The sequence below is a fragment of the Rhineura floridana genome, chromosome 16, assembly GCF_030035675.1.
Source record: "Rhineura floridana isolate rRhiFlo1 chromosome 16, rRhiFlo1.hap2, whole genome shotgun sequence".
Classification (NCBI taxonomy): Eukaryota; Metazoa; Chordata; class Lepidosauria; order Squamata; family Rhineuridae; genus Rhineura; species Rhineura floridana.
The window spans coordinates 15,805,907-15,833,854 of record NC_084495.1 but is presented as its reverse complement, the minus strand read 5'-3'; the positions used below and the strand labels follow the sequence as shown (position 1 = coordinate 15,833,854).

General features: G+C 44.2%; 1 protein-coding gene across 1 annotated transcript; it reads right to left on the bottom strand.

The window, feature by feature from the left end:
* Positions 1–593: 593 nt before the first annotated feature.
* Positions 594–27,097, bottom strand: TBX22 (T-box transcription factor 22). The gene is made up of 8 exons (XM_061598426.1): positions 26,902–27,097; positions 24,531–24,678; positions 21,273–21,374; positions 18,233–18,407; positions 16,960–17,124; positions 11,046–11,110; positions 7,017–7,102; positions 594–1,955 (listed from the first exon to the last, which is right to left on the bottom strand). Exons 1-8 carry the CDS (start codon positions 27,047–27,049, stop codon positions 1,342–1,344), a joined length of 1,503 nt encoding a protein of 500 aa, XP_061454410.1. The 5' UTR covers positions 27,050–27,097; the 3' UTR covers positions 594–1,341.
* Between the last annotated feature and the right edge of the window lie 851 nt (positions 27,098–27,948).

The following is a 27,948-nucleotide window of genomic DNA, read 5'->3' as shown; positions in this document are numbered from 1 at the left end:
TTGGAAAAAAAGTGGAAATGTGTACAATTTAACTTTAGACTGGAAGAATGGACAATGCAGAGAAACCAATACAGACTGATTTGCCCATCCTGGGGGGTGGGGGCTCACATGACTGAATGCTCCTCCATTCAGGATAGCTCCCTCCATGTAGAAAAGTAAATAACCAAAAAAGGGGTCTGGCCTTGAATTTCCCCTAGCATGCTAATTTTCTATGTGCAAGGCACTTTTTGGAACGTATAGATGGAGAAATGCATTCATGTGACTTCCCCTGCCTGAAATCTGAAGTGGTACAACCCAAACACAGACTGACCATCTAGAAACAGGCCTAGGACACTTTACATTGAAGATGCTAATGAACAGTTCATAGCAATGGAGGGCAGAGAGTGGGACAATGCGCGTAAGTGCTTTACTCAGTGAAGAATGATCAGAGGCAGGGGTAAAGAGACCCTGAAGCATCAGTCCTTTAAAAGACCTGTGAAATCAATTTGAGTATGCAAAGATATTCTCAAAGTAACCTTTGAAGGAATGAGGAAGGCACAGAGTCTCATGAAAATAACCTTCAGATCACTTTACATATCTGTAATCTCATGATGCTAAAATTCTGCTGCAAAGTGCAAATATTAAAAAGGTCCAACTTAAATTTTTACCCAGGCCCTTAAAACGACTGAGTAAAAGAACTGCTCTCTCTCTCTCTCTCTTTCTCTCTCTCTCTCTCTCTCTCTCACACACACACACACATACACAAGTTTCCTATTTCAATGCCTTCCATATTCTATGTAGATATTACAAGGACAGATGGGCCCTTGACATCTCATCAGTATGGCAGCTTGGGCAGAGCTAGGTCAAAATGTCTCAAAATGCTTATTTTGGGGGGGAAGGTGAGCAGAGGAATTCTCTGAGAGATTTATTTCCCAAGCTACCCCCCACAAAAGAGAAAGCCATTTTGTCAAATATTCTCCACCTCTCCCTGTCCCAGCAGCTATCTCCCCTCGTCCTGGAATGTCACTGCATTGCTATATCAGGGGCCCGGCGGAGGATCCAAAATGGTGGCTGGGCTCAACACAGACGCTCTGTCTCATTCTTGGTGAGTCTCCCTCCCCAAGAAACCTTTGGAGAATTTTGCCCTTCCAGAAAATATTCAGCAAAATGCTCCCCAAAACACACACATACATACACACACACTTTCACTGCTAGCGAATAACGTGGAGAATTTCAAGACACCAATGTTTTGCTCAGTTCACCACATTATGAAGTGCCCCATAGTCCACAGTCAACAATCCACCAGCTGGAAGTTGTGTGAGGGTCGGCCAGGCCATGGCTTTCAAGCTGTTCAGAGTCCCATTAGAGGCAGTGGTTAATAGCAGAAGGCCAGGGAGAGTGGTTGCACCTGCTCTCTCGGAGAGGGGATGGCATGCCATCATTTCCTTTGAAATGTCCCGCTGCGTTCATCAACCTGGATGGCATTGAAAAGTTATAACCGTAAAAACCATATGGGGGATGTAAGGCACAATTAAGGGCTTCCCTGGTAATGGGACTTGATGGGAAAATGTTTCCAGATGCATGCAAGCCATATAGCATATGAGCAGCAGAACTGGGCCCTGGGGGGCTTGGTCCGTTTAAGTCTTCCGCTTTGCCACTTTTGACGTTGGTTATGCTCAAGGAAGACAGTGTGGGCATCTCCACCATAAAGTGAGGCAAAAGGGGAGGGCTGGCGGCATTTCCCAGCTTGGGGTGGCTTGGAAACATCAGCGCAGGCTGTCTTAAAAAGCTGGTAGGGCAAATCTTGTAGCAGATGGGGAGACCAAGGGGGTGGAGGTAAGATTCTGGGCACGACATTCCGAGGTTGTTTGTTGACAGGTGGAGTGTTGGAGGTGAGCAAGGAGGGGACAGGAGGGAGCTGAGAGGAGACAGGGTCCCCCCAGTTGGTGTCACAGGGGAAGAGCCAGGACTTCCACCTATAATAAGGCAAGCAAAATCATGTCATTAAGGGATAGCACAGAAAAGACACCCCCTTTCTCTCTCTCTCTCTCTTTGGGCAGTTCCAGATAGTTGCTATTTTCCAGTGGGATTCAATCACATGCTGGAAAATTCAGTCTGCACAGTTATTGGGAGCTCTTGCACAACAAACCCAATCCCCCCCCCCAAGATCAGACTTTTTGCAATAAGGAAAGTGATAGGAGAATGTACTGGGAAGTGTAGAACACCTCCTTTGATGCAACATTACCCAGCCTCTGGAGAAACAAATTGGAATAGCGATGGCTGCTGGCTCCATGTCAGTGGGGCAGTGGAATGCACTCTGAACAGCTAGTTGAAAATTTGGAATAAAACCTGGAGTGGATCCCACTGCCCCACTGACATGGAGCCACCAGCTGCCCCTGAATCGGAATGATTCAGTGAACAATCGGAATGAATGCTCATTAAATAGCTACTGTTGTCCAATCTCCCTGCAAACAGATCAGAATGAATGCTCAATAAACAGATCTTCTGGAAGCCCTCTCTCATAAAGTACAGGGAATCCAACGTTGGGAACTTCTGCAGCAACTGACAGGAACTTCCAGCTCTCTCCTCAGCTGCTCCATATTATAAGCTGACAGGGCAATAGGTTGGAGTTTCCCAACCAGCCTTAGGAAACTTCAGAGCTGGGGCTGAATGTGGCCCTCCAGGACTATGTATTTGGCTGTTAGAAAGTAGCCTCCAGAATAGAGGCTCATCTGTTGCTCCTCCCACTTTTGCTTCTGGCCCTGCCCACCGCTGGCTCTGGAAGGTCGTCCATGAGAGACTGTAGCCATCAGGCTGAAAAAATGTCCTCCCCCTGCCCTAGACTCAACGGAGCCTGATCCATTTGGTCAAATGGGGCATTGCCCCACCAGGCTGCCTTCTTACTTGCAATCGCTCCAAGGGGTAGCAGTTTCCTCCTCCTTAGTTTCAATGTTGCCCTTGTAGAACTCAGCAGGGAGGAGGATGGAGACAAAACTAGAATTAGTTGTCTCTGCCTGTCATTGGCTCTGACTCCAGCTACTGTGGCCCTCCCCGTCGTCTGTCCTACAAGTACCAAATGACACCAGCCCCCACACTCCCTACACTGTAAAAAGGTCCAAGGTACTCTAGTGACACCACCCAGGTCAGCCATTGGCTCTCCGCAACATGAAGAGCTACAGAGACTTCCTGTTCAGGCTAGGACTTTTCCTTTCTCTTTGACCTCCTGGCTCTTGGGTGGATGGAGCACTCTGTTTCTGATCCATGTCAATTTTGCATGTGTTCATTCATAAGCCTGTTCTCTCCTGTTTCTGCATTAGGGCTTGACACTGTGTTTCATCACATGCAAAATAACCCACATTTCATTTTTATAGGCTTTCTAAGAAGGATGTTTACTCACAGGCAGTGTTTGATGTTTTTTCAAAACCATTTTACCTGCTTTTACCTGCTTTATTTTTATTGTTGTATACTGTAGTCTATTGCTGTGGTACTATTGTGATGCTTAGCAGCCTATAAATATTCCTCATAAATGAATAAATAATCTCATTTTTTTATAAAATCTCAAACATGCATATATAATCTTATATGGTTTTGATCTTGTTTTAATCTTATCAAAAAGGCACATTTAAATATTGCATCACATTGCTAACTACATTTTATTCTACAATACAAATTTTGAAATGCATCTTGGAATATATATAAAGTCTGCCTCTAAAATATTGATATTTATAAATATTTCCTTTCAAGATATCAATATCTCATAATATTGATATTTCCTTTCAAAATACAGGTATTAATATTAATAATTTTTGCAAGGGAAAAATGCAGAGCACAGAGGAAGGAGTTTCCCACTGCCAAACCACTTGGTTTATACTTTGGAGAGAAAGAAGGATGGGCTGAAGTGTCCCATCCATCCTCCTTTGGCCTGCTCACTTGCCTGCATGCCATTCCTGATTGCCTAAGAATGGGAGAGAAATCTGATTCAATTCACATTTAAAGCACATCTATCAAATTTGCACTTCCCAAAACAATAGAACTAAAACACAGCTATTGTTCAAAATCTGCACTTATCTGAATTTTGTGATGTAGTTCTCCAACCAAGCAAGGTTTACAAAAATGCATAGATTGGGGTAAATGTGCATAAAAATAAATGTATTAGTGAAAATAACATACAGGAATGAAGTATATTAATGGAAACAGCTTGGAAAAAGGTGTACATTAATCAAAACTGCGTACAAAATTACATTTAATGCTAGGAGTGTGTTTTACCATTTATGATCCTGTAGATTTCAAGTGCTTTAATGCCACCAGTATTGTTTGTTTGTTACATTTTTACCCTGCCCTTCCCCCAAGGAGTACAGAGTGGCTTAACAATATTCTCTGCTCCTACCCCTTATCCTCTAAACACAACAACCCAGTGAGGTAGGTTAGACTGAGATTGTGTGACTGGTCCAAGGCCACCCAGTGAAGTTACAGGAAGCCAGATTTTGATTGAATATCACGAAAGCAGGACAACAGAGGAACCAATTACCTAGGGAGATGGCAAGCTCTCCAACAGTGGAGGTGTTCAAGAGGCAGCTGGACAGCCATCTGGCGTCTGCTTTAACTTGGATTCCTGCATTGAACTGAGGGTTGTATTTGATGGCCTTAAAGGCCCTTTCCAACTCTACTATTCTATAATTCTATGACTGCAGTGAACATCTTTCAATTAAACATGAATAAAAATGTAAATGATTTATCGTGTACATCCCCATCGCAATCTTTTCTGACTAACCTGTGTTTAAGGCTGGTGCACTAATCACTTCCATGGTTAAAAAACAATAATAGATACCTTTTTACTCAGGACAGAGGAACTGCATGGTGTAAAATAAAAGTAGCATTGCAAAAATTCATCTCCAAAGGTATTGGAAAACTATTATCCTAAGGGAAATGACGATATGTGCAACGGGTTTGAGAAATGTTTATATGTTTTATATTTTTATAGGTTCTTAATGATGTGTACTTGTTTTTATCTGGAAGCTGCCTTGAGTTCCAGTTTGGAAAAAGGGCGGGGTATAAATACAGATAATAATAATAATAATAATAATAATAATAATAATAATAATAATAATAATAAATGCAATTTGACAGATCCATAGAAATTCCACTAAGAACTCTTTGCTGCAACTGGTTCATGGTGTCAATTTTTGAGGGAGAGGGAGAGTGCTGTGATAAGTTCTTTGACCTGCCTTATTTGACTCTTTTACCATGTTAAAAAAAAAAAATTCCATTATGCCATTCCCACACTCTTTGGAGCGGGTTTAATGTGGAATGAATGTTCCTTGCAATCAAGAGTGTGTAATTATCTCCCCAGAATGTAAATCTTGGTATTTATCCAGGCTGAAAGCTTTGGGCAATTTAATTGATAGATTAATGAGCTAAAGCTAATAAAAATTTGCCTTTGATTAATCAGTCAGGCTCAGAAGAAACCAAAGACCGAGGATTGTCAAAGGGCAAACTGCCCGCAGGCCCCAAAGATGCAACAGCTCTCTCTTTGCTGGGTTGATGAAAAAGAAATGTTGAAATAGCATGCCCCTCCTGCTTGGCATCCCCAAACCAGCAAATATTTTAGCTTTCAGAATGAAATTATTATGGCTTTCCATCTCGTAAGGATCACATATAACTAAAAGTGGTGTTGATCCACTGAGCTTATGTAGCAGCATAGAAACTAAAGTCTCATTGGACAGAGCAAGAAATGGCCAGCTCTATCATGAATGAGGCAATCTCCTCAGGTGGCAGCTGCTGGGGAGCAGAAGTGGCAGCACCCCCACACTAGTCCTGAGCCCCTGGTCATTCCTCTTTGCTGATGATCAGAGGTCTCTTGGCCACACATGTCATGCACCATACAGGAACATATACTGAGTCAGATCATTGTTCCATCAGTTCACCATGGATGGAACCTGAGATCTTCATGAAAGGCAGATGCTCTATGGTCCTTCCCAAAATTAGCCTGCTATCCTCAGGTATAGTGGAGGATGCAATCCTGTTGCCAGCACTGAAATAAGATTCATCTGCCAGTCCACTCAGCTTCTGTACACAGAATAGGTGGTGGGGCACCATCTCATCCTTTGCCTCAGGTGTCTTGGGCTGGTTCTGTAGTGAGACTTACTTCCATGTAAACAGCCCTGAGATTAGGCTAAATAAGGTTGAGCTGTGAACCAGAAAAATCCTTGGTTCAACTCTTGCCTATACCACAAAGTCATTAGGTCAGGGTTGAAGGGCATGTAGCCCTTTAGAAGAAGCTGGACTACAACTCTCATCATCCCTGCTCATTGGCCATGCTAGCTGGGGCTGATGGGAGCAGGAGTCTAATAATATCTGGAGGTCCATCGTCATCTCACCCCAGTATTAGGTGGGTCTTAAGCAAGTCACTCTCAGTCAGCCCCTCATGGGGATAATCAGACCCATGCCCAGGCAGCTGTTGGCATCCCAGTGTCCTCATAAGACCCATCATACTGGTACCTGACTACCCTCACCAGTCCCAGGGAGGATAAGGGCTGGTGGCTATCACTGCATTTTCCCCAACAGCCTGGACTTTGCATCTGTCTAGGGCTTTGTGGGAGAAAAAAATTACTTCCATGGTTTTATGGTGGCTACCAAACCAAGGCAATGTCCATGGCTCTGTGGGGGAAACAAAATGGCAACTGCAGACTACAAGCCAGAGGAGCTCTGCTTCTCCTCCAAGCAATTAAAAATGAAAAGTCCACTGCTCTGCCATGCTGCAAGGTAAGATGCATAAACACCCGCCTCTGTGAACCTTTTGTAGGGGGGTTGTTTAATAATGCCATAGAGTTGTAACTCTAGCCCAGAAGACTAAAAAACCCCACCAAATTTGCATGGATCGTAAACAGGAGGTGGATCATCAAACCTAGTGTCTTTACTCCAAGTGTCGAGGCCAAAGCTTCTAAAGCATTGATTGAGTTGTAGTTGTGGAAGGACGTAGCACTGTTGCTAGAGTTCAACGTAATGATCTCAAAACCAGATGAGGATTCAGTACTCACCCTGACTTTCTGCACCAAATGACTTAAAATCCAGTGTAAGTGAGGGTCTCCATGGATATGATTCCAGAAGTCCATCCAATACTCCTCTGCAAAGCAAAATCCTGGACATTAGACTAGTGCTTGCATGGGAATATGTACTGAAGGCTGGTTCAGATACTGACAAATGTGATGATATAAAGCATGCAAGGCAGAGGGGCCAAACTGACCTGCTCACAACTGCACATAAGAAATAAGATGTGAACAGAGGTGTAGTTGTCCAGGATCAGGGGGTCATAGACCCCTTACTCTTTTTGGGAGCAGGGTCCCAGCAGAGTCCCTGTGTATAAGCCAACTGGCATGAAAGGGGACCATATTTGCCACTGAGAAGAGTCTTCTCCCTTGCCCTTGTTTCCTCGTCCTTTCATGCTGATTGGAGCCAATCAGAATGGAAGGAGGTGAGACAGTCACTGAGAAGACTCTTCTTAGGAGCTAACACACACCTCCCCTTTCATGCTGATTGACTCCTAGAGTAAGGGAAGAATGAGCTTCATGGCAAAGTACCTTGGTCTCCCAACTCCTAGTGCCACACTTGCTTTCATTTCAGAATTTTTAATATAAAAATATTTCTGGCAACTTTTAGTCCCCAGAAAGAGAGATTGAGAAGGGGTGTGTGCCTATGCACACAGCACTTTTATTCTGGTTCTATAATTCTGTAATTGCAGAAGAAACAGAATCCTGGGGGCATGGCTATGAGAGGGTATGGTGTGCCTATCATCAAGGGACCCTGCACTTCTGAATTAGCCATTACACTACTGCATGTGAACAATTATGGAAGCAATCTAATTTCCACCCTCCTTTTTTGGTGCACAGAATTTAGGCAAAGCATCCACCTAGGCCACACTTTATTTCTTGCATGTGGTCCTAGGAGGACAGGGCCCACACCACAACACATGTAGGACAGCCTTTCCCAAAGTATGGGTCCCTAGATGTCACTGTGCTACAATTCCCATCATTCCTGACCGTTGGCCATGCTGGCTGGGGCTGATGGGAGTTGTAGTACAACAATTCCTGGGGACCCAAAGGTTGGGAAAGGCTGATCAGGGTTGTTGCCAAGACTGTCAATGTCTGAAACTATCCACTACTATACACCAAATGTGGATTTACGTTTGACTGGCCTCAGTTCTGGCAATCCACATGCAAGTTTCCGCACTAAGATTGACCTCTCCTCATGCTAGGGGTGGTTGAGAAATTCAATTCAGTTAGCGTTTCAAGTTGAGTCTATCAAATTTACTCTTTCCAAAATACACCCATTCTTCAAAATTCGCACTTATTCGAATTTGCCAGTGCAGTTCACCAACCAACCAAATTATGTTTACAAAAATGCATTTGTTAGGGGAAAGTGTACATAAAAATGAATATATAGTTAAAACTAACATACAGAAATGCATTATATGATGAGAAATGGCTTGTCAAAATGTGTACATTAGTCAAAGCTGCCTACAAAAAATGTGTTTATTAGGAGAAATTTGCAGTAAAATGCTGGAGAATTTTCATGAGGATTTAAAAAAAAAATCAAAAATTGCCGCAGAAGTGTGGAGATTAGAAAAAAATGAGAAACAGAGAAAACTGAAATGGATAGATCTTTCCATCCCTATCTCATGCGCACCAGTGGTGGAGAAGCCTCATCATCCAGCAAATTTGATGAAAAGAAACAAGAGAACTTTTTGGTGCTGAACAAATAAACAAGGCATTGAGAGATTGCCCACACATAGCAAAATGTGGATTTATAAACTGAAAATTGTTGATGCTTGGCAGACCACTTAGGGATTTTTCTGCTGGTTGTAGCAATTGTAATGTGCTGTGCTAGATGCTGCATGATTTTTAAATTGTATTTTATTGCTTGTTTTCTTTCTTATATTGTATTCTGTTGTATTACAATCTTCATGCCATAGAATTAAAATGGTAACGCAATAAAATACAGTATAAAATAAAATAAGCAATAAAAATACCCTTAAAATCACTATGAATATTCAATGCAGGCATGCCACAGACCACCTGAATGAAGCTCGTGGACCACAGTTTGAGAACCCCTGAACTAGTTTGTCCCCCAGTAAGTAGGGAGGGTTGTTTTGGAAGGGGAGTGTGCTTTAGACGCTCTGATGAACATCCAAGATTTCCTGGGTGGTCTGGAGATTCTGGCAAAAAATGAATCCTTTGTAATTTATTTATTTATTTATTTATTAGATTTATTAGTCACCCATCTGGCTGGTTGTCCAGCCACTCTGGGCGATGTACATAATAAAAACATATAGTTACATTAGAACATTAAAATCAACAGTAAGTAAATACTGGGCATATATTGCTGCCTTTGTTATACATGTATTGCCACCCTGGGCTCCTAGTGGGAAGAAGGGCAGGATACAAACCTAATAAATTAATTAATAATAAATACATATGAAAGTAGTTTCTGACACAAATCGGACTGCAACTAATTAATCTTGCTGGTTAACATAAGAAGAGCCTTGTTGCTGGATCAGACCACAGGCCCACCCTGCTCTCAAAGTTGCCAACCAGATGCCTTCAGAATGCCTGCAAGCAGAACTTGAGCACAACAGCTCTCTCCCCACTTGTGATTCCCAGCAACTGTTATTTCAGGGGCATACATTTAAAAATTAGAAATAAATATAAAATACTGTTTTTTAAACAGAGCTTCAATCAGACTGCCTGACTGTTAAACCACTCTGGCCACTGGAGCTCTGTCAAGAGAATAGGAGTCTTCTCTCAGCACCACAAACTACACTTCCCAGGATTCTTTGGGGGAAGTGATGACTGTTTCAAGTGAAATAAAGGTCTGGTGTGGGTTTGGCCCCCAGATTAGGCATGCCAAGCAGCTGTGAGTCTGGCTTTTAAAACACTGACAGTTGGCTCTTACTGAGCATGCCCAGCCTTATCATTGAGTTCAATGCTAAATTTCTTAAATTAATTAAAAATGAGCCAGGCATTTTTTTAACTTTTAAGCTGCAGAAGATGAAGGTCAGAGTATGGGGCAAGGTGAGTAATAGGATTACAGGTACTCTGTGAACATGTCTGATTTTTAATGAATTTCAACAAATTTTCCTTGAAAGGAAAAAAGTCCAAAAGGGCTCTGGTTTTGCTCTCTCTCTTCTTACACTTTGGACTCTTGATTCTCTCTTACTGTTTTGTGTATCACCATCAAAATTTGGAGGGTTGTTATGTAAGCTAGATCCTCCGTGGCGCAGAGTGGTATGCAGCGGCAACACAGCCAAAGCTCTGCTCATGGCCAGAGTTCGATTCCAACGGAAGGAGGAAGTTGAATCTCCGGTAAAAGGGGTCGAGGTCCACTCAGCCTTCCATCCATCCATGGTCGGTAAAATGAGTACCCGGCATATGCTGAGGGGTAAAGAAAGGCCGGGGAAGGAACTGGCAATCCCACCCCATATATACGGTCTTCCTAGTAAACATCGCAAGACGTCACCCTAAGAGTCGGAAACGACTCACACTATAAGTGCGGGGACACCTTTACCTTTTTATGTAAGCTTTTCTGAGTTCAGGACTATACGTTTTGTAAGGTTTTGTTTTGAAATGATCTTATGGAAAGCATCAGAATGGCAATGGAGGGGTATTTTCAATTTAACATTGCAGAACACGAAAAATCCATGCTGACTATAGTATACAGCCACTCTTGTGGCTGTATAATTAAATTTATGTATAATGAGTCTGGAAAACTACAATACAACATAATAGAAAACTACAATACAATATAAAATCATAAAACCCTCTCAAAGCAAAAAGAGGTAACAATCCACTATATATCTGAGTATTACAGTAAAACTCATACTATCAACTGGCTAAGATAGCCTTCACCAACCTGGTATTCTCCAGATGTTTTGGACTACAGTATATACCAGCACTGGCTGGGTCTGATAGGAGTCATAGTCCTAAAGATCTGAAGTCCACCAGGATGGTGAAGGCTGAGCTATGATGTCTTTAATTGACTGACATCCCAACAAATAAATAACCATAATTTACCTGTTTCTTCCAGGGTCTCTAAATCCTTTAGCAAATGGATTCCGGTCTATCTTCAGTTTTGTTATCTATGGACATTATTCAGCAAAACAACCAAGAAAGAGTTATTTGAGTGCTGTAAACCAGTCAACCATGGAATTTCAAGAAATGTGTTAGACAGAATGTCACTCATATGAGCACAATAAATATTAGAATGAGTTGCTAAGAAATTATCACACTAACACTATATATTTGCAGTGGTGGCCAATCTGCTATCGGACCAAGGTCAAGGTGTTGGTACTAACATAAAAGGCCCTATATGCATCAGGACCAGGTTACACAAGAGATTGCCTTATTCCTTGTATATCCAGGAGTTAACTGTGGTCTGCAGGAGAGCTGCTCCTGCAAGTTCCAAAGATATCAGAAGCCTGGTCTACAGTAACTCAGAGCAGAGCTTTCATTGTGGCTGCCCCTGTTCTATGAAACAGCATTCTTGTTGAGACATGACAAACACCCATTATCTGCACTTCCCAGAAACAACTGAAGACATTTTTGTTCCAGTGAGCTTTCCCAGCTGGATGAAAAGGCTTCTGCCATGGATGTCTACTTTGTATTGTTTTCGTTTTGCTTTGTTTTAAATATATCTGTTGTTTTTGGTGTGTTTAACTTTTTTTGCTGTTTTTATGCTACATCACCTTGAGATGTGTAGTAGTTGATGATGATGATGATACATATAAGCATGAACTTTTCATAGTCTCTAGAGTCCACTTCATCACAAAGTATTCCCTCAATTAGGAGGTTTAGATATACATGAGTGTAGAGGAAGGGATGTTATAGAATCATAGAATAGTAGAGTTGGAAGGGGCCTGTAAGGCCATCAACCCCAGCTGTCCAGCTGCCTCTTGAATGCCTCCAGTGTCGGACAGCCCGCTACCTCTCTAGGTAATTGGTTAAATATATGGCTAAATGCTAAGATGAAAGGATTTCTTTTGTTTTTTTCTTCTACTGTTTTTTGGGATTGGTCTGCCCTATCTTCCTCTCTTCTTGAATTCCAGTTTCACTATGAAAATTTCAAGAATCAACTGGGACATGTTCCATGCACCTTTCAAGCACTTATGTCCTTTTTATTTTTTATTTATTGAACTGAATTTGTATTCACTAATAGGCAAAAAAAACCCTTGCAGTTTAAGAACGTACCTATAGCCAACAAATATTCTATCAAACTTTAAAAAGGAAGGAAACTGGGCAGCTATAGTGAATGCACCAGGAGAGCAGGAGACCTGACCTCCTCTCACAGATAGTGTACTGCCCTGCAAATTCGTCGAAATGCAAACACCATTTGGGTTGGTCTTTCACAGTCCAATCAGCTTCCTGTGTAGCTTGGAAGAATTTGGTCACATGTGCCTCTGAGCATATGGTGAGCGGTGGCAATACCTGCCATCTCCAAAGATGGAGAATTACGTTTTTGTATGTTTGTTAGTGTTCTTCTTACTTTGCTTCTTTCCTGTGTTACTATTCTTTCTACAGAGAATCTAATCTAGAAAATTTTATTTCCCTCATTATTCATCCCAGCAAACTGTGTCAAATTTATTGTTATTAATTTCAAAGCCTTTGTATTTGTCAATGTCATTTGATGGTGAAGACAGCCTTTTGTGTTTCTATTTCTATTTTGGATGCATTTACATTTGAATCTGAAACTGCAGTTTGATATAAAATCAGACTGATTACAATATGTTGCTACTTCAGCAATGACTCTAGCTGTTAGAAAAAACAAACGTAGCTTGCCCAAGATGCATGTTTTCAGCCTGCTATGTTTAAACTACTTCATTTTAGGCAAACTGGGCATGGTCAATTAAAAACATAAAGCACAACTAGAATTTTGCTAAAATATATTTCACCTCCCACTGTTTTATCTTGTGCAAACTGAGACACTCCTGATATGCACTAGAGACTATTCTGCAGAATAATCAGTGCCATTATTCCACAATGATTTTTGGAGGTTTTTAGTGTAAATTTTGCAAAGTATCACTGTACTTCACATATTCACAGAAACAGAAACAAAAGAAAATGATTTCCTATAAGAAACTTCATTAAAATTGCAAAGTAAATCAGACATATTTAAAGTGAGTATCTGAACGATATCAACTGTCTTAATATTGTTGCTTCCTCCCTGCTAAAACAAGATCAGCACATGTCTTGTTTCTATTATTTGGGCTGATTGCAGGTGTTGCCACCACTCACAATTCACTATAGCACCACTGGTGCATTCACTATAGCTCCCCAATTTCCCTGCTTTTGAAGGTTTGATAGAAATATCTGTGGGCTATAGGTACATTCTTAAACTGCAAGGTTTTTTGCCTATTAGTGAATTTCTCTGCTTTTTAATATGGGATGTAAGAAATGGGATCCTGTGCAAGTTTGCTGAGAATGGATTGATCATTTGCATGGTTACTGAGTTCAGTGGGATTTACTCCCCTACAGTCATGCTTAGGATAGGTAAAACTGACCAGGGGGGAGAGAGGGAGGGCTGGAGTGGGCAGGGGAAGAGGAAGAAGGAAGAGGGGAGGAGAGGAGGAAGGGGGAGGAGAGGGGAAAAAGGCAAGTCTGATCATTTGCATACTTATTGAGTTCAATGGGATTTACTCCTCTGCAATCATGCTTAAGATAGGTAAAACTGACCATGGGGAGGAGGAGGGGGAGGGGAGGAGGAGTGGATTGGAAGCAGAGAAGGAGGGGGAGGAAGGGGGAAAGGAAGGGGAAGGGAAGGGACAAGAGGGAGGGGCGATTGGATGGGTGGCTGGGCACTGGGCAGAGGGGAAGCCCCTTTCCTTTCCAAAAGAAAACCATTGTGAACAGTATCATTCCTTCTCAGGGTTTCCCCCACCTTTTTATTCTACAACAGGCACACGCAGCCTCCCACCCAAATTTAAACCAAAGCTTCACTGGCCACATCCACAGCAGACCTTTATTTCACTTTAGACAGTCATGACTTCTCTCAAAGTATCCTAGGAAGTATAGTTAGTGGAGGGTGCTGAGAGTTGCTAGGAGACACTGAAAGAACTGGGCATGTTTAGCCTGGAGAACAGAAGACTGAGGGGAGATATGATAGCACTCTTCAAGTATATGAAAGGTTGTCACACACAGGAGGGCCAGGATCTCTTCTTGATCATCCCAGAGTGCAGGACACGGAATAATGGGCTCAAGCTGCAGGAAGCCAGATTTCGACTGGACATCAGGAAAAACTTCCTAACTGTTAGAGCCATACAACAATGGAACCAGTTACCTAGAGAGGTAGTGGGCTCCTCGACACTGTAGGCATTCAAGAGGCAGCTGGACAGCCATCTGTTGGGAATGCTTTGATTTGGATTCCTGCATTGAGCAGGGGGTTGGACTTGATGCCCTTATAGGCCCCTTCCAATTCTACTATTCTATGATTCTATGACCTGTTCCATTTTTTAAACCTTTTAACTGCAGAAGATGAAGGTCAGAGTATGGGGCAAGGTCAGCAATAGGATTATAGGTATGCTGTGAACATGACTGATTTTTAATGAATTTCAACAAATTATGAGAACTCTGACAGAAAAAAGTCCAAAAGGGATCTGGGCTTTTTCTCTCTCTCTCTAGACTTTGAACTCTCGATTCTCTCTGACTGTTTTTTGTATCACCATGAAAATTTAGAGGGTTGTTAAGCAAGTGTTTCTGAATTCAGGACTATAAGTTTTTGTAAGGTTTTGTTTTGAAATGATCTTATGGGAAGCATCAGAATGGCATGGGGGTATTTTCAATTTAACATTGCGGAATGCGAAAATCCATGCTGGCTATAGTATACAGCCACTCTCGTGGCTGTATAATACCACTAAATGGTTAAAAAAAACCCTGCCACTAAGCTGTTTACATAAAATAAAGTATACATTAAAATGGTCAATAAAAAGTCAGAATGAAAAACAAGGTAACCTTTTTAAAAAGGGCAAAATATAAATAAAACCAGCAGTTAAAACTTTCCATCATAAAATACAATTACATATTAAAATAAACATCAGTTTTGCAAGTCTGGGTAGGCTTTTGCATCTCCCCCCCCCCCCGTTACTGGTGTACATATGTGTATTGTTCTTTTCTAAAAAGGAAACTTCCTCAAAATACCAGTCTTGGTTGGATCATATGCATGAGTGCATTCTTCTTGTGCTTTTTTACTGATACACCTATGCCCTTTTACACTTTCATTGGTCAAAATGCCACACAATATATATAACATATGATAAAAACTCACAGATAGGCTAAAAACTGCCAGAGGACAAAAGAGTGACTTTGTTGCGACACGGTCCAGCTTCATTTCTTTCATAAACGCACTGAACTCCAAAACCACCAGCTACCATGGCTCGCGGTGAAAGGACTCAATCAAGAAACAAACAAGAATCTACCGAAAGAAAGACTCTATTTGGGCTTCTGCATACCTCCTGTTTGTATTCTTTTCACTGGCTGTTGTTTGTTGTATTACAAAAAATATGAATAAAAATAATTTTAACATGTCATTCATAGCTAGCTAGATAGAGTTCACGATCAAGTTACCCCACAAGCATGATATAACAAGGATTGTTATCAGTGAGTTTCATTATTTGTTACAGCCAGTGTAGTGTAGTGGTTAGAGCAGTGGTCCTCAAACTTTTTTGGTTCAGGGCACACTGTAAAACATTAAAAAAAATTTCTGGCGCACTTCGTGTACAAAATTAAAAATATATTAATATATTTTATACTATGAATAAAAATAACTTAAACTATAGAAAACTATTGCTTACCCTATACAAACGGGTTTCTTCTCGTTTTTAAAATATACTTGCATAATATTTGAGGCACACCTAGCCACCTCTTAGGGCGCACCAGTGTGCCTGGGCGCACCGTTCGAGAATCACTGGGTTAGAGTGTTGGACTGGGAGCTGGGGAACCAGGGTTCAAGTCCCCACTCAGCCATGAAGCTCACTGGGTGACCTTGGGTCAGTCATTGCCTCTCAACCTAATCTACCTCACAGGGTTACTGTGAGGATAAAATGAGGAGGGGAGAACGATGTACACCGCCTTGGAGGAAAAGGTGGGATATAAATGTAATTTTAAAAATGAATGAAAATGAAGGTTCATGAGGACTTAAAAAATCTTCAAAGTACGCAGATATGGGGCAAACCAAACTTAAGACAGGAAAAATGAGAAACTAAAAGAAACTGAAATTGGCAACATTCATTTACATCCGCATCAAGTTTGATATTTTGGCAGCATTTAATCCACCCAGGGTTGGCCCAAGACATGTGAAGTAAACACAAGTTTCCCTCCGCCAATCCATATAGAGAAGCTGACCAGATTGGCAACTGAGTGTTACACTGGCGATGGGACAAAATCCTTCACCGTACCCGAGGGCAATACGATAGCTTAGATGGTGCAGGGCAGGCCATGTGCTGCACACAGCTATACCCTCCAACACTTAATCACCTCTGCCCAACTACACGCATCTGCTGCCTGAGATGGCCACCACTATGTGTAAGGCCTGAGTCAATTGCTGCATGCACCCTGTACATTTAAAGCACACCCTCCTGAAAAAAGAATACTGGGAACTGCAGTTTACCCCTCACAGAACTACAATTCCCAGCACCCTTAACAAATTACAGTTCCCAGCATTTGGAGGGGGGTATGCTTTAAATGTATGGTGTGTGTGTAGCCAATTGTAACACAGAGTGAGGGAGAAGGCAGACGTGGTTGGAAGGAACTGAGAACTATGACAAACTGTGCATGCACAGGGCTCCATCCAAAATTATGTTTTTTTAAAAAGGAGGATTCTTAATACAGCAGTTCCACTTCAGATAAAAATAAAAAGAAGACTGAGTAATTCCCCCAACAGCAACTTCTGAGGAGAAACTAATGGGAGAATTTCAGAAGCATCTCTTAGGTAACTTACCTGCTGGTTTTGATAGGCTGTGACAGTGGTGAATTCAGTCTCTTTAAATGAGAAGGTCTGAACCCCTGCTGCTGGTAGAGACTGGATCTGGGACAGATCAAATCGGGAATCCTGGACAATGACATGGACTCTTGGTTTGTATTTGTGCATGGACTGCAGAATAATCTGTAAAGGAAGACCAAAAAAAGGTTTGTTTTGTTTTGTTTTGTTTTAAAAACATCAGACCTAGGGACTGAATGTGGGGCCTCAATGCCCTTCTGTCTGGTCCTCAGGACTCTCCCCATGCGACACACATCACCAACCTTGAGCATTTTGCCTGACTGGAAAGTATATTTGAACTGTGATAATGCCTCTTGCTTGCTTGCTCGCTCGGATGGATGGATGGATGGATGGATGGATGGATGGATGGATGGATGGATGGATGGATGGATGGATGGATGGATGGATGGATGGATGGATGGATGGATGGATGGATGGATGGATGGATGGATGGATGGAAAGTGGAGTATAAGTGTGTGTGTAACCTCCAACTTCTGCATGGCTGAAATGTAGCCAATTGTACAAAGGTAAGAATCACATTCATTGCTCCACCCACTTTTGCACCTGGCCATGCTTGCCTCAGGCAAGCAGCCCCCAGAGGGTTGCCCACAGGGGAATGTGGGCCTTGGAATGAAAAGTCCTCCTACCCCTGGCATACAGGGTCACTGCTGCCCCAGTTCCTGGGAGAGGTGGCACTGGCAACTGGCATGAGATGGAAATCCATCATGGGATCTTTTCAATGTAGCTATGTCCTTATGTTACCAGAGCAAGACAGTAGGGATAGATATTGCAGAAAGCAACATCAGAAAGGGTCTCCAGGGGTGCTTTTTCTGGGATGGCACCTTGGACATACATGTGGCTGTTGCAGCACTGTAGTGACTCATGGTAGAAGAAATACACTCTGCACATGCGTAGAGAACCCTCTCTCTCTTGCCATTTCCTAGATTCCATGCTGCAAAGCATCCAGGGCTGGAAAATAATACTGAGAGCTAGTTGGACCAATTGTCCGGCGTGGTATAAGGCAACTCCTTATTTGACTGTGTATTTCATTATTGTTCTGAGCTCCGCTGGAAACTTTGATAGACTGATGGGTGCCAGATGCAAAAGCTTCCAACAAATTCATACTTAAGAAAGTCTTAGTGCATCCCTAAGAGTTATTTCTTGCTCCAACAAAAAGACTCCATCCCTCCCTTCTCCTCCCATTAGAGACATGCACCTTCAAATCCACACCTACATGCCCTTTGTCGTCCATCTCATTGTTGGTCAGTTTCACACGATCAAAGCTGATGATCTGCCTCATCCAGGTCTCTCCAGAGCAAGGGGAATCTGGGTGGATGTAAAGCCTGGGAGTGATGCAGGAATGGTCTGTATTTCCAGCCACCATCCATTGGGAGCTGTGGTAGACATACCTTCAGATTAAATGAGGGGATAAAGATTGGGGATCAGCTTGATGATCTGATTCATAACCCAGAGAAGTTCCCTAGCTGGGTCATCTTCCTCATAACCATGTGGTCAGGTCTGCGAACTTTATCCAAAGTTTGGGATCGTATACACAGATTTAAGTGTTGGAGGTGTGGAAAAATGCAACTCAAATTTGGGGTTGAAGTCTACATGCCTGAGGGGAGGCACAGACAGCTGGCTAGGCTGTCTATCTGACCTGCACTCATCTACCTGTCTTCCTTCCTTTGTAAACTGATACTCTCAGGGAAACTGATCGCTCCCTCCAGCACTCCCTCCTCCTTCTCCTTCTCCGAACAGCCAAGGGAGATGAGACATCTTGCCTTTCTCTCTCTCCTGCAGCATGGGGGCACTGACCAAGTCTGGCCATTGAACCTCCAACTAGAACTAGACTGCCTTCCCTATCAATTATGTATTTCTATAAATAAAGTAGCTTTTTTTAAAAAAAAAAACCAACCACATCTGAAGTCTCAGTGATTTAAAGCAGGGAAACAGCCTGCTTCTTTCAGGTAAATCTCTCTCTCTCTCTCTCTCTCTCTCTCTCTCTCTCTCTCTCACACACACACACACACACACACACACACACGCACAGTGGATGCTGTATCGCAGCTAATCTCTGCAATATTCAGCATTAAGAAGATGATTTTACAGAAGGTTCATCTTCATGACAGTCCGGTACAGCTTCTGGCTCCTCAAAGATTAAATAAAACCTTTTTATTAAACTGGAAAGCAACCTTAATAATGCAGATATGTATCACATTTAGTAGCAGTGGCCAAAGGTTATTGGCAGGGCCAGTGCCAATACCTGATATCTGTGGGCAGATTCCAGAGCCCCGACACCCCCTTTAAGTTTAGCTTTGCCTATGAGAAAGGAAAAGGGTAACTAGACCCGGTCATCTGTCACTGCTCAGAGCGCTGTGAGTCTCCAGCTCCAGATAAGCCCTCTAGGGCTCACTGACAGAGGAGGGGACCAGCCACAGGGCACTTTGCTCAGGGCCCCTTCAAACCTGGAGTTGGATTTGGCTATTGGCAACAACCCCTCATAGTTTGGGGGGTCAATGATGTCTTCCTTACACAAATTTCATTCTACCCTGTTGAGCTGGTAATGAATCTATTGCAGTTTTTTATTATAATAATAAAGTTACCTACGTTTATTCTCTTTAAAATGTTGTAAGTTGCTTGAAGACCTTTTTGGTGTAACAAGTAGTGATTGACATTTTAAATAAATAAGTAAAACAACTTAGTCGAATCCTAACAATAATTGTCAGTAATGGGGTCGTATGACACAGTCAGATACCACCCTGTTCTTTTCATTTCAGGGCCCTGCTAAGTTCGTAGATGTTTGGGGGCATTGCCTGTAGTATGTCTCTGACTCTTTCTATGGAGGGTTCCCCCAAAAGGACTAGGAAGCTGACCAGATGTGGAGGGGCTGCAGAAGTCAGGCTTTTAAAGCCTCTGATTTCTGCAGGGCAGAACTCTATGGGACCACAGAGAGCTTAACTTCGGCTGGCTCATGCTCATTAGAAACATCCGCCTTCAAGAATATTTATATGCTTGAGTGTTGATCTTGCAAGGGTGTGCTCGACTAAACTGAATTATATCTACTTCCAAATGTAGTTGGATGAAATTCTGTTTGCTATTGTAAAGGGGGCTGGCTGTTTTAATTATTTTGCTATTATTATATTTCACTTCCTTACTTACTTATTAGATTTCTACCCCAACCTTCCTCCCAGTAGGAGGATTAAGAAATGAGTTGTTCTTTTGTCCAGTTTACCATGTTTAAAAATAAGGTTGATGTACTTTAATTTATTTTTAATATTTTTTTTTACTGAAGCCTAGGAGATATTTTGTTCAGCCTGCTATGTTTGCTATCATTTTTCTTCTATTTGCAGTTCATTTTATATTCAGTGTTTATACAAAATGATGATACTAAAGAGGATGTTTTGTTCTGTTACCAATTGTATTTTATAGATTGTGTTGTGTAGTTTTTGTTGTTCTGTTTGATGTTTATGGCTGCAAACCCATACACACTTGCCTGGGAGGAAGTCCCATTGAACCCAATGGAGCTTGCTTCTGAGTAGACATGTATTGGATTGCAGCCTAACTTGTTTAACTGACATTGTACACTCGGTGTATATACTCGGTGGGGGCAAGTTCGTTGTTTGGGGTGAGCGCTTCCCCCCTTGCTCCTCCTTTTCTGTCACCCCTGCTCCCAACAAGAAGCTTGCCCCCCTAGTATATTTTACCCCCTAGAAATATACTTTGCATCTTCTGTGCCCCTCCCATTTTTTTTCTGATGCTGCTACTGTACCAAAGGATTGTTGGAAGTGGGGCAAGAGCAACTCCCGTTTTGTTCTTTTGTTTATGTTCCCGGAGGGAGATAGAGTTAGGGTCCTCCAGATGGCTAAGCTTGACTACCTTTACCTGTGGTGCTCTGACTGACTTCCCTCCGTCACACACTGATATACTGAGGGAAGCTTCTCTTTCCCTCCTCCTTCCTCCCTTTTGTCCCAGAGAGAGGAGACACCTTTGTCTCTCCTCTCTCCCTCCTGAGCCACGAGGACAACTCTCGCCTCCAACTTAGTTAGCTAGAACTAGGTATGCCTTTCCTTATCTACTATGTATTTCTATAGATAAAGTAGCTTTTCTTATTTTACTAAATCTTAAGTCTCAGGGATCTCAATGCAGGGTAAAAGCCTGCCACTTAGGTAAACGCACCCCCCGGCACACATGCATTTCAGACCTTGACAATCTCTGCTAATGTCTATGCACATTTACATAACAAGGATAAGGACGGAAAGAAGACTTGCTTTTACCTGTATCGCTTGGAATCGACCGGCACCACGTCTATGGCGACGTAGTATTGTTTCATTGGATCCAGGCCTTTCACTTTCACTCGGACCGACGGAAACATTCTCCTGTTCAAGAAGTACAGGAAGAGCAGCAGATTTCATCTGCGGTTTGGTTTCTCGGTTCCATTTTTGTCCCTCTCTATCTCTGGGGCTCGAGGCACCTCCCACAGTCGTCGATTAACAATAGGCGCCACCGCATCAGCCCCTGAATCTATTCATTGCAACGTTGGCAGGAGTTTCAGTAAAATCTGTATTGTTTTTAATCGCTTTTTGTCTCTTTTGTACATTTTGTTGCACCCCACCTGCTATTTTGTCTGGGGGGGGGGATCTGGGGGGTGGGGACAGGGTCCCTGCCTCTAACTTTTTCTATCGGTTTATTTTTTACAAAAATAAATAATTAAATTTATTACAAGAAAAAACTCCCCCCCCCCAATTTTTAGGCTGGCTGAGGGCCTGGGTCTATACCCAAATAAATACATTCCAACGGCAAGCCTGCTCCCTTACATGGTAAGACTTTGAACAAGTGGGACTTAAGAACAAGTAGTAGCTGTTGTAACTACTATTAGGAGTAATGCTGCACAAAGGGCTATTAGAAGCAATAAGTATGTGGGTTTCTGTTAGAATAAATGCAAAAAAACCCCACACCAAACCTGTGGTAACAGGTGGAGGCCTAATGAAACGTGCTTACAATTTTTTAGTTTCCCAAAGTTTTTAAAAGTTGTGGCACTCCCTCCCCACCTAGGTGCGTCTGGCCTTTGACACCTGAGATGTATATTTTAGGACCTACCCAATTTTTGTGTTTATCAGTTGTTTTAATTTTTTTTAAGAATTGTTCTAACCGCCCTGTGACCAATGAATGGGTGAAGCACAGGTTAATTAACAACAACAATAACAACAACAACAAGAAGAACAACAACAACGGTCAGCGCTAAACCTTCGACACGTTGCTTGGGAAACGTGTTGCTTTTTTATCTTTCCTCTGTGGCCAATCAACAGCAAATCCCCCCCATTGGCAATAGGACTATATTTTCGGATCTACTGAGCTTCTGGATCCGTCTAAAACAAAGGAAGAATCGTCTCAGAAAAGCCATTGCGGGTGAGGGGTAAGGAAGGGTGCAACAGAATGTCGAGGGCTGGCTTGCCATTTTAGCCCTGTCTCTGTATCAGCGAGGGGTGAGCTTGTAACTCAGGGAGGGGGAGTAAGAGAAAGAATTGGGATCTAGAGGTTGTTATTTTATCCAATCAGTGGTGCAGTTAGGTAATTTGGGGGGGCCCTCCTGCTTATTCTGTGGCGTGGGCCCTGGCCTCTGCCCCAAAATCCTACCCCAACAGCACAGCTATACTGTGCTGAATAAACTTTGTTTTCAAAGGGGGTTAGAAAAGTGGTTAGTGTATTGCCGGTTTGGGCGATCCATATTAAGTTTTCTGTATGTCACAAAATCTCCTTAGTGGTGTCCTCGGTGCTGGGAGGCGAAGGGAGAGGGGAGGAAGGTCACCGACTAATCCATCAGTTCATCAGTTTTTCCCCTCAGGCTCCCAAGTGACCATCGTCTCAAGATCAGTTATCCAGGGGCTTTCCCTCCCCCTGTACAATTTGTTCCAGAAATCGTGGGCGGGTGGGAGGAAAATTTGGGCTCCTGAAGAGGGTGGAGAGGAGAGCGAGATATGCATCCGTTTGAGTGTACAAGGCAAGTTTTAAGAAGCAGCTAATTAACAACCAGAACAATACACAGCCCGCTAAATTATATCTCCAGAGCTGAGCTGGTTTTGCCTGGTTTTCTTTTCTTTAGAATCACAGAATCATAGTAGAGTTGGAAGGGTCCTATGAGGCCATCGAATCCAACTCAATGCAGGAATCCAACTTAAAGCATCCCTTCTTTATTCAGCTGCCTCTTGAATGCCTCCAGGGTCGGAGAGCCCACCACCTCCCTAGGTAGCTGGTTCCATTGTCGTACCACTCTGACAGTCAGGAAGCGGCTTTCTTTTCTTTTTGTATGGCTAGGTACTAAGATTTGGCTTTCCAATAAGGAAAACAAATGGCTTTAAATCCAAGCGTTAGACATGCGTGTGTCTGAGTGAGTGATGGAGTTTCTTCCCACTTTAAAAGGATCATTGGTTCGGGACTGAATAAGGACCACAGCCCACACACCCAGCCCGAGAGCTGAAATAGTATATACTGGAACAACGGTTCTGAATCGGGATCTGTATAAGGCACCGTCAGACGTTCTGTGTTCGTTTCTCCTCACCATGGATGGAAATTCGTCCCCAAACATCGAGGACTGAGTTTAAAAAATGTCACCTCTGGCAAGAGAAAGTCACCGGATCTCCTAGTTCTCTTTCCGTAAAAAAAAAGGGGTGGGTGGGAAGGGACAGTGAGGCTTCCTCCTTGCAGAGGATCAAGCTACATAAATAGGAGTTGCAGGATCCACCCCAAATGAAGCCCTCTCCAGATCTGTTCATTGGTTTCTAGGGGAAAGCCGAGCTACAGACCCGTAGCGCGGGGCGTATGGGAGTCGCCCCCTTCACATTTTTCTCTCTCCCCCAATTTTTTTTTTTACAAAAAATAATTAAATTTATTTCAGATTTTTTTTCTCTTCCACCCGATTTCTATTGGTTCCCCACCGCACCCCGTGAACTGGCTACAGGCCTGCTGAGCTGGAGCTGAAATATTTCTTGCTGAAACCAGCGTGCTTAGGAAAGCTCTTTCTCTGGTTCGTGTGCCTAGTAAATAGGATACGAATTAATCCTATAAGGATCTGCCTGAACGAAACAGCGAATGTACCAGAGATGAGGGGCCGCTTGTTCGTTTTTCTTTTTAAAAAGAGAAACAGTGCAATCCTATACACGCGCACTCTGAAATAAGTCTTGCTCAATGGGGCTTACTACCAGGTAAGCGGATGTAGGGCTGCACTTTAGTATTATTTGCTGGAACCCACAACTCCCTGAGAGCACGCCTAGCTCAGACCTCGGCCCATGCTTTCCTGGGTAGTCTAATTCGGAACTGCCACGAACGTAGAATGTAACGTGTGGACGCAGCCAGGACAAAACGCGGCTTTATTGGAAAGGGTGGGGCAGTCGTGGTCATTTTTAGCGCAACAGCTGACAGGCAGGCCGGACTGACAACTTATTGGGAAGCAACTTTGCTGCTTTCTTTACCGTGATCTCCATTGAAAAGATGAAACAGACGCAGGCACAAGGCGCGCCACCCCAGAGCCCCCCTACCTTCCGGCTTTAGTAATAATCATTTCCGTGCCGATTTCGTGAAATCTTTTCCACAGCTCCGAACCTTGTAAGTCCACTTGGATCGTTCCGGTCGCTTCTCTGGTTTCCTCGGAGAGAGATCCAGTCATGTCTTCCTTGGGTTTCTTTTCTGAAAGGATATAAATACGCGGAGGTACGAAAAAGAGCGACAAGGAGTTCGCACAAATTGGGGACGTGCGTCGGTTCCTTTCCTTCCGAAGGGCCTCTATAGGAACTCAGGACAAGGGCGGTTCGGAGCCATTCGCTTTAGCGTGTCGCGTCAACTAGAAACCCTGGCGCGATTTTCCAGGCAGAGATCTGCACATACTTTTAAAAGCACGTTGAAAGGACATGGCTTCCTCCAAAGAATCCTGAGAACGATAGTTTATCCCTCACCGAGCTACAATTCCCAGCACCCTTAACAAATTACAGTTCCCAGGGTTCTTTGGGGGCAGCCGTGTGCTTTAAATGTTTCCCAAATGCGCTTTAAACGAGAGCCAATAATCCTCATACAGTGCTGGGAGGAAATCGGAGGCCACTCCAATCTGTTTTCTCGGAACCCTATACTTTTTGGGGGCGGGGGGTGCTGTTTCCATTTTGCCGTTCCCGGACGTCATAACAGCCGGTTCAAACAAATGCACCTCGCCTCCCTTCCATTTTCACTGCTTGATTCCTAGAGAAATTGGGGCAAGGAGGGGGGGCTGGCCAATAAATGAGGAGTAGGGTGCAAATCAGAGATGAGGAACCTGTGGCCCTCCAGGTGCTATTGGAGCCCAGCTCCCATCAACACCAGACAGCATGAGCAGTGGTCAGGGACGATGGGAGTGTAGTCCAGCAACCTCGGCAGGCCCACAGATTCTCCCCAACCCGGGTTTGTATACAGGAATATAGGACGCTGCCTTATACTGAGTGAAACCATTTCTCCACCTAGCTCAGTACTGGCAACACTGACTGGCAGCAGCTCTCTAAGCTTCCAGACTGGGCACATTCCCAGCCCTAGATGCCGAGGACTGAACCTGGGTCCTTCTGCAGGCAAGGCAGATCCCGACTCTACCACTGAGGGGTGGCCCTTCCCCAAACAATTAGGGCAATCTCCTCTCTTCCCTCGGCACGGAGTGTCTCCATTGAAGCAATTTCTTTGCAAGGAGTGACGCGCGGAGCGCGATTTTTCATTGAAATCTGTCCCAGTGCATGTCTTCTGAACGGATCGCGTTTAGGGGTGATGCCCGGAACAGTGCAGAGATCACCCCAGTCTCACATAGTTTTGTTTGTCTCCTGAAGCTGTTCTCTCTGTGCAAAGCAGGGCTCTGACCCCTCCGCCTTTAGGGAGAGGGTCTTCTCAGTGGTGGCCCCCAAATTATGGAATGATCTCCCTGACAAGGTGCACCTGGCGCCAACACTGTTATGTTTTCGGGGCCAGGTCAAGACTTTCCTCTTCTCCTAGGCATTTTAGCATGTGTTTTTAAATTGCTTTTTTAAAAAATGTGTTTTTAAATTTGTATATTTGTTTTTAATTGTTGTAAACCGCCCAGAGAGCTTCGGCTATGGGGCGGTATACAAATGCAATAAATAAATAAATGAATTCATAGTTAGGGATCGCCGTTCAGGACTGGGATTTGGAAAGCCCCCCCCCCCCCCGTTTCTCCTCGTGCCTTCATGTGTACAGCCCCTGGTTATGGTTAGCACCATCAGGACATAAGAAGAGTCCTGCTAGATCAGGCCGGTGACCCATCTAGTCCAGCATCCTGTTCTCACAGGGGCCAACCAGATGTCCCAATGGGAAGCCCATAAGCAGCAACAGCGCTCTCCCCTCCTGCTTATTTAACCTCGGCTTTGTCTTTGGAGCCAGCGGTATTGAAAAGGAAACAGGCCAGATTGGTGACGCAGGATTCTCCTTCAGGCCGGCGAAGAAGGCAAGAAATAACCGCGAGGTCCTGTGCCAGGTCTGTACTGTGGCCTCCCTTCAGCCCCGTCAGACATAGAGGGAGTGAATACGCGCTCCGTTTCCAGAAGAACAACCGTAACCATGTAAACTCCGAAGTCAGTCCTACTGAATCCAGTGGAGCTTGCTCTGTGGGAAGTGCGGGGTCTGGAGTGCGACTCTAAGCGCACTGCCTGCCTTCCAAAGCGGTACTAACTTCCGAGGAAAGAATGAATCGCGTCGGGTGGCGCTCTGGCCAGCGCCTTTTTTTCTCAGGCCGCTCCAAAAATGCAGTCAGGAGGACTTACCCTGGAGTCAACACGCCGGAGAAAACTCGCGCTGTGCCTCCCTAACTCCAGAGAGAGCTACGATCCGGCGACTGCCTGGCTAGGACTTCATAGGGCAGGGAGAGATGGAGAACGGCGGACTTACCTGGCGCCTGGCTTTTCCGGAAGGGTCCCCGCTCGGCCGCTTTCTTGGCCGAGCCCTCCACTTCTTCCCGATCCAGAAGTTTGCGCTTGCCCGAATTGCCCACCAAAACGTCCACGGAGAAAGCGTGCGCCCTGGAGCTCAGAGCCATGATCCCCGCTCCCAACGGGGATCCTCTTCTTCTTTTTAAAATAAATAATTAAATAAATACCAAGAGGGAAGTCTCCCCGCTCTTTTGCTTCCCCCACTCCCCCCCCCACGACCCTCCCTCTCCAAATCCGGAGAGAAACTTCAGCCCAGCTCAGAAGTGCTGATGGGAGCCAGGTCAGCCTTCTCCGATCGCTTGGCGCAGCATCCTAGAGAATGAGAAAAGTTCCCAGCAGCATCCAGGCTTCCTAATGGCTCTCCAAGGGAGCGACTAGCAACAGAAGAAGAAGAAATCCCCCCCTTTTAAAGGGCGAACGGGGAGGAAGAGAACAGAACCACCCTCTTTGGCAACTCCCAGGGAGAGACCGGGAAGAGAGGAAGAGGACTGAACCAGCCGAACCGGGATCGAGCCAACAGACGCCAGTGTGGGACTGTTGGAAGTGCTTAAAAGAAGAGAGAGCATGAAAGAGAGGGGGAGGGAGAGGGGAGAGGGGGAGGGAGAGGGGAGAGGGGGAGGGGAGAGGGGGAGGGGAGAGGGGAGAGGGGGAGGGAGAGGGGAGAGGGGGAGGGAGAGGGGGAGGGGGAGGGGGAGGGAGAGGGGGAGGGGGAGGGGGAGGGGAGAGGGGGAGGGAGAGGGGAGAGGGGGAGGGAGAGGGAGAGGGAGAGGGGAGAGGGGAAGGGGGGAGGGGAGGGGAGAGGGGGAATGGCAAAGGCAAAGAGGGCTGGGGAAAACTCGCCCCTCCTCGCCCGGATAAATACCGGAGGCTCTGCTCTTTTCTTCGCTGGCCAACTTGGAAGGAAATTCGACGTAATGGCAGGCTGGGGGCCATTTTACCAGGCAACAGCAGGAGGGTCCAGCAAAAGGAGACGTCCTTCGGGGCGACCCTTTGGCTCTCCTCGTTA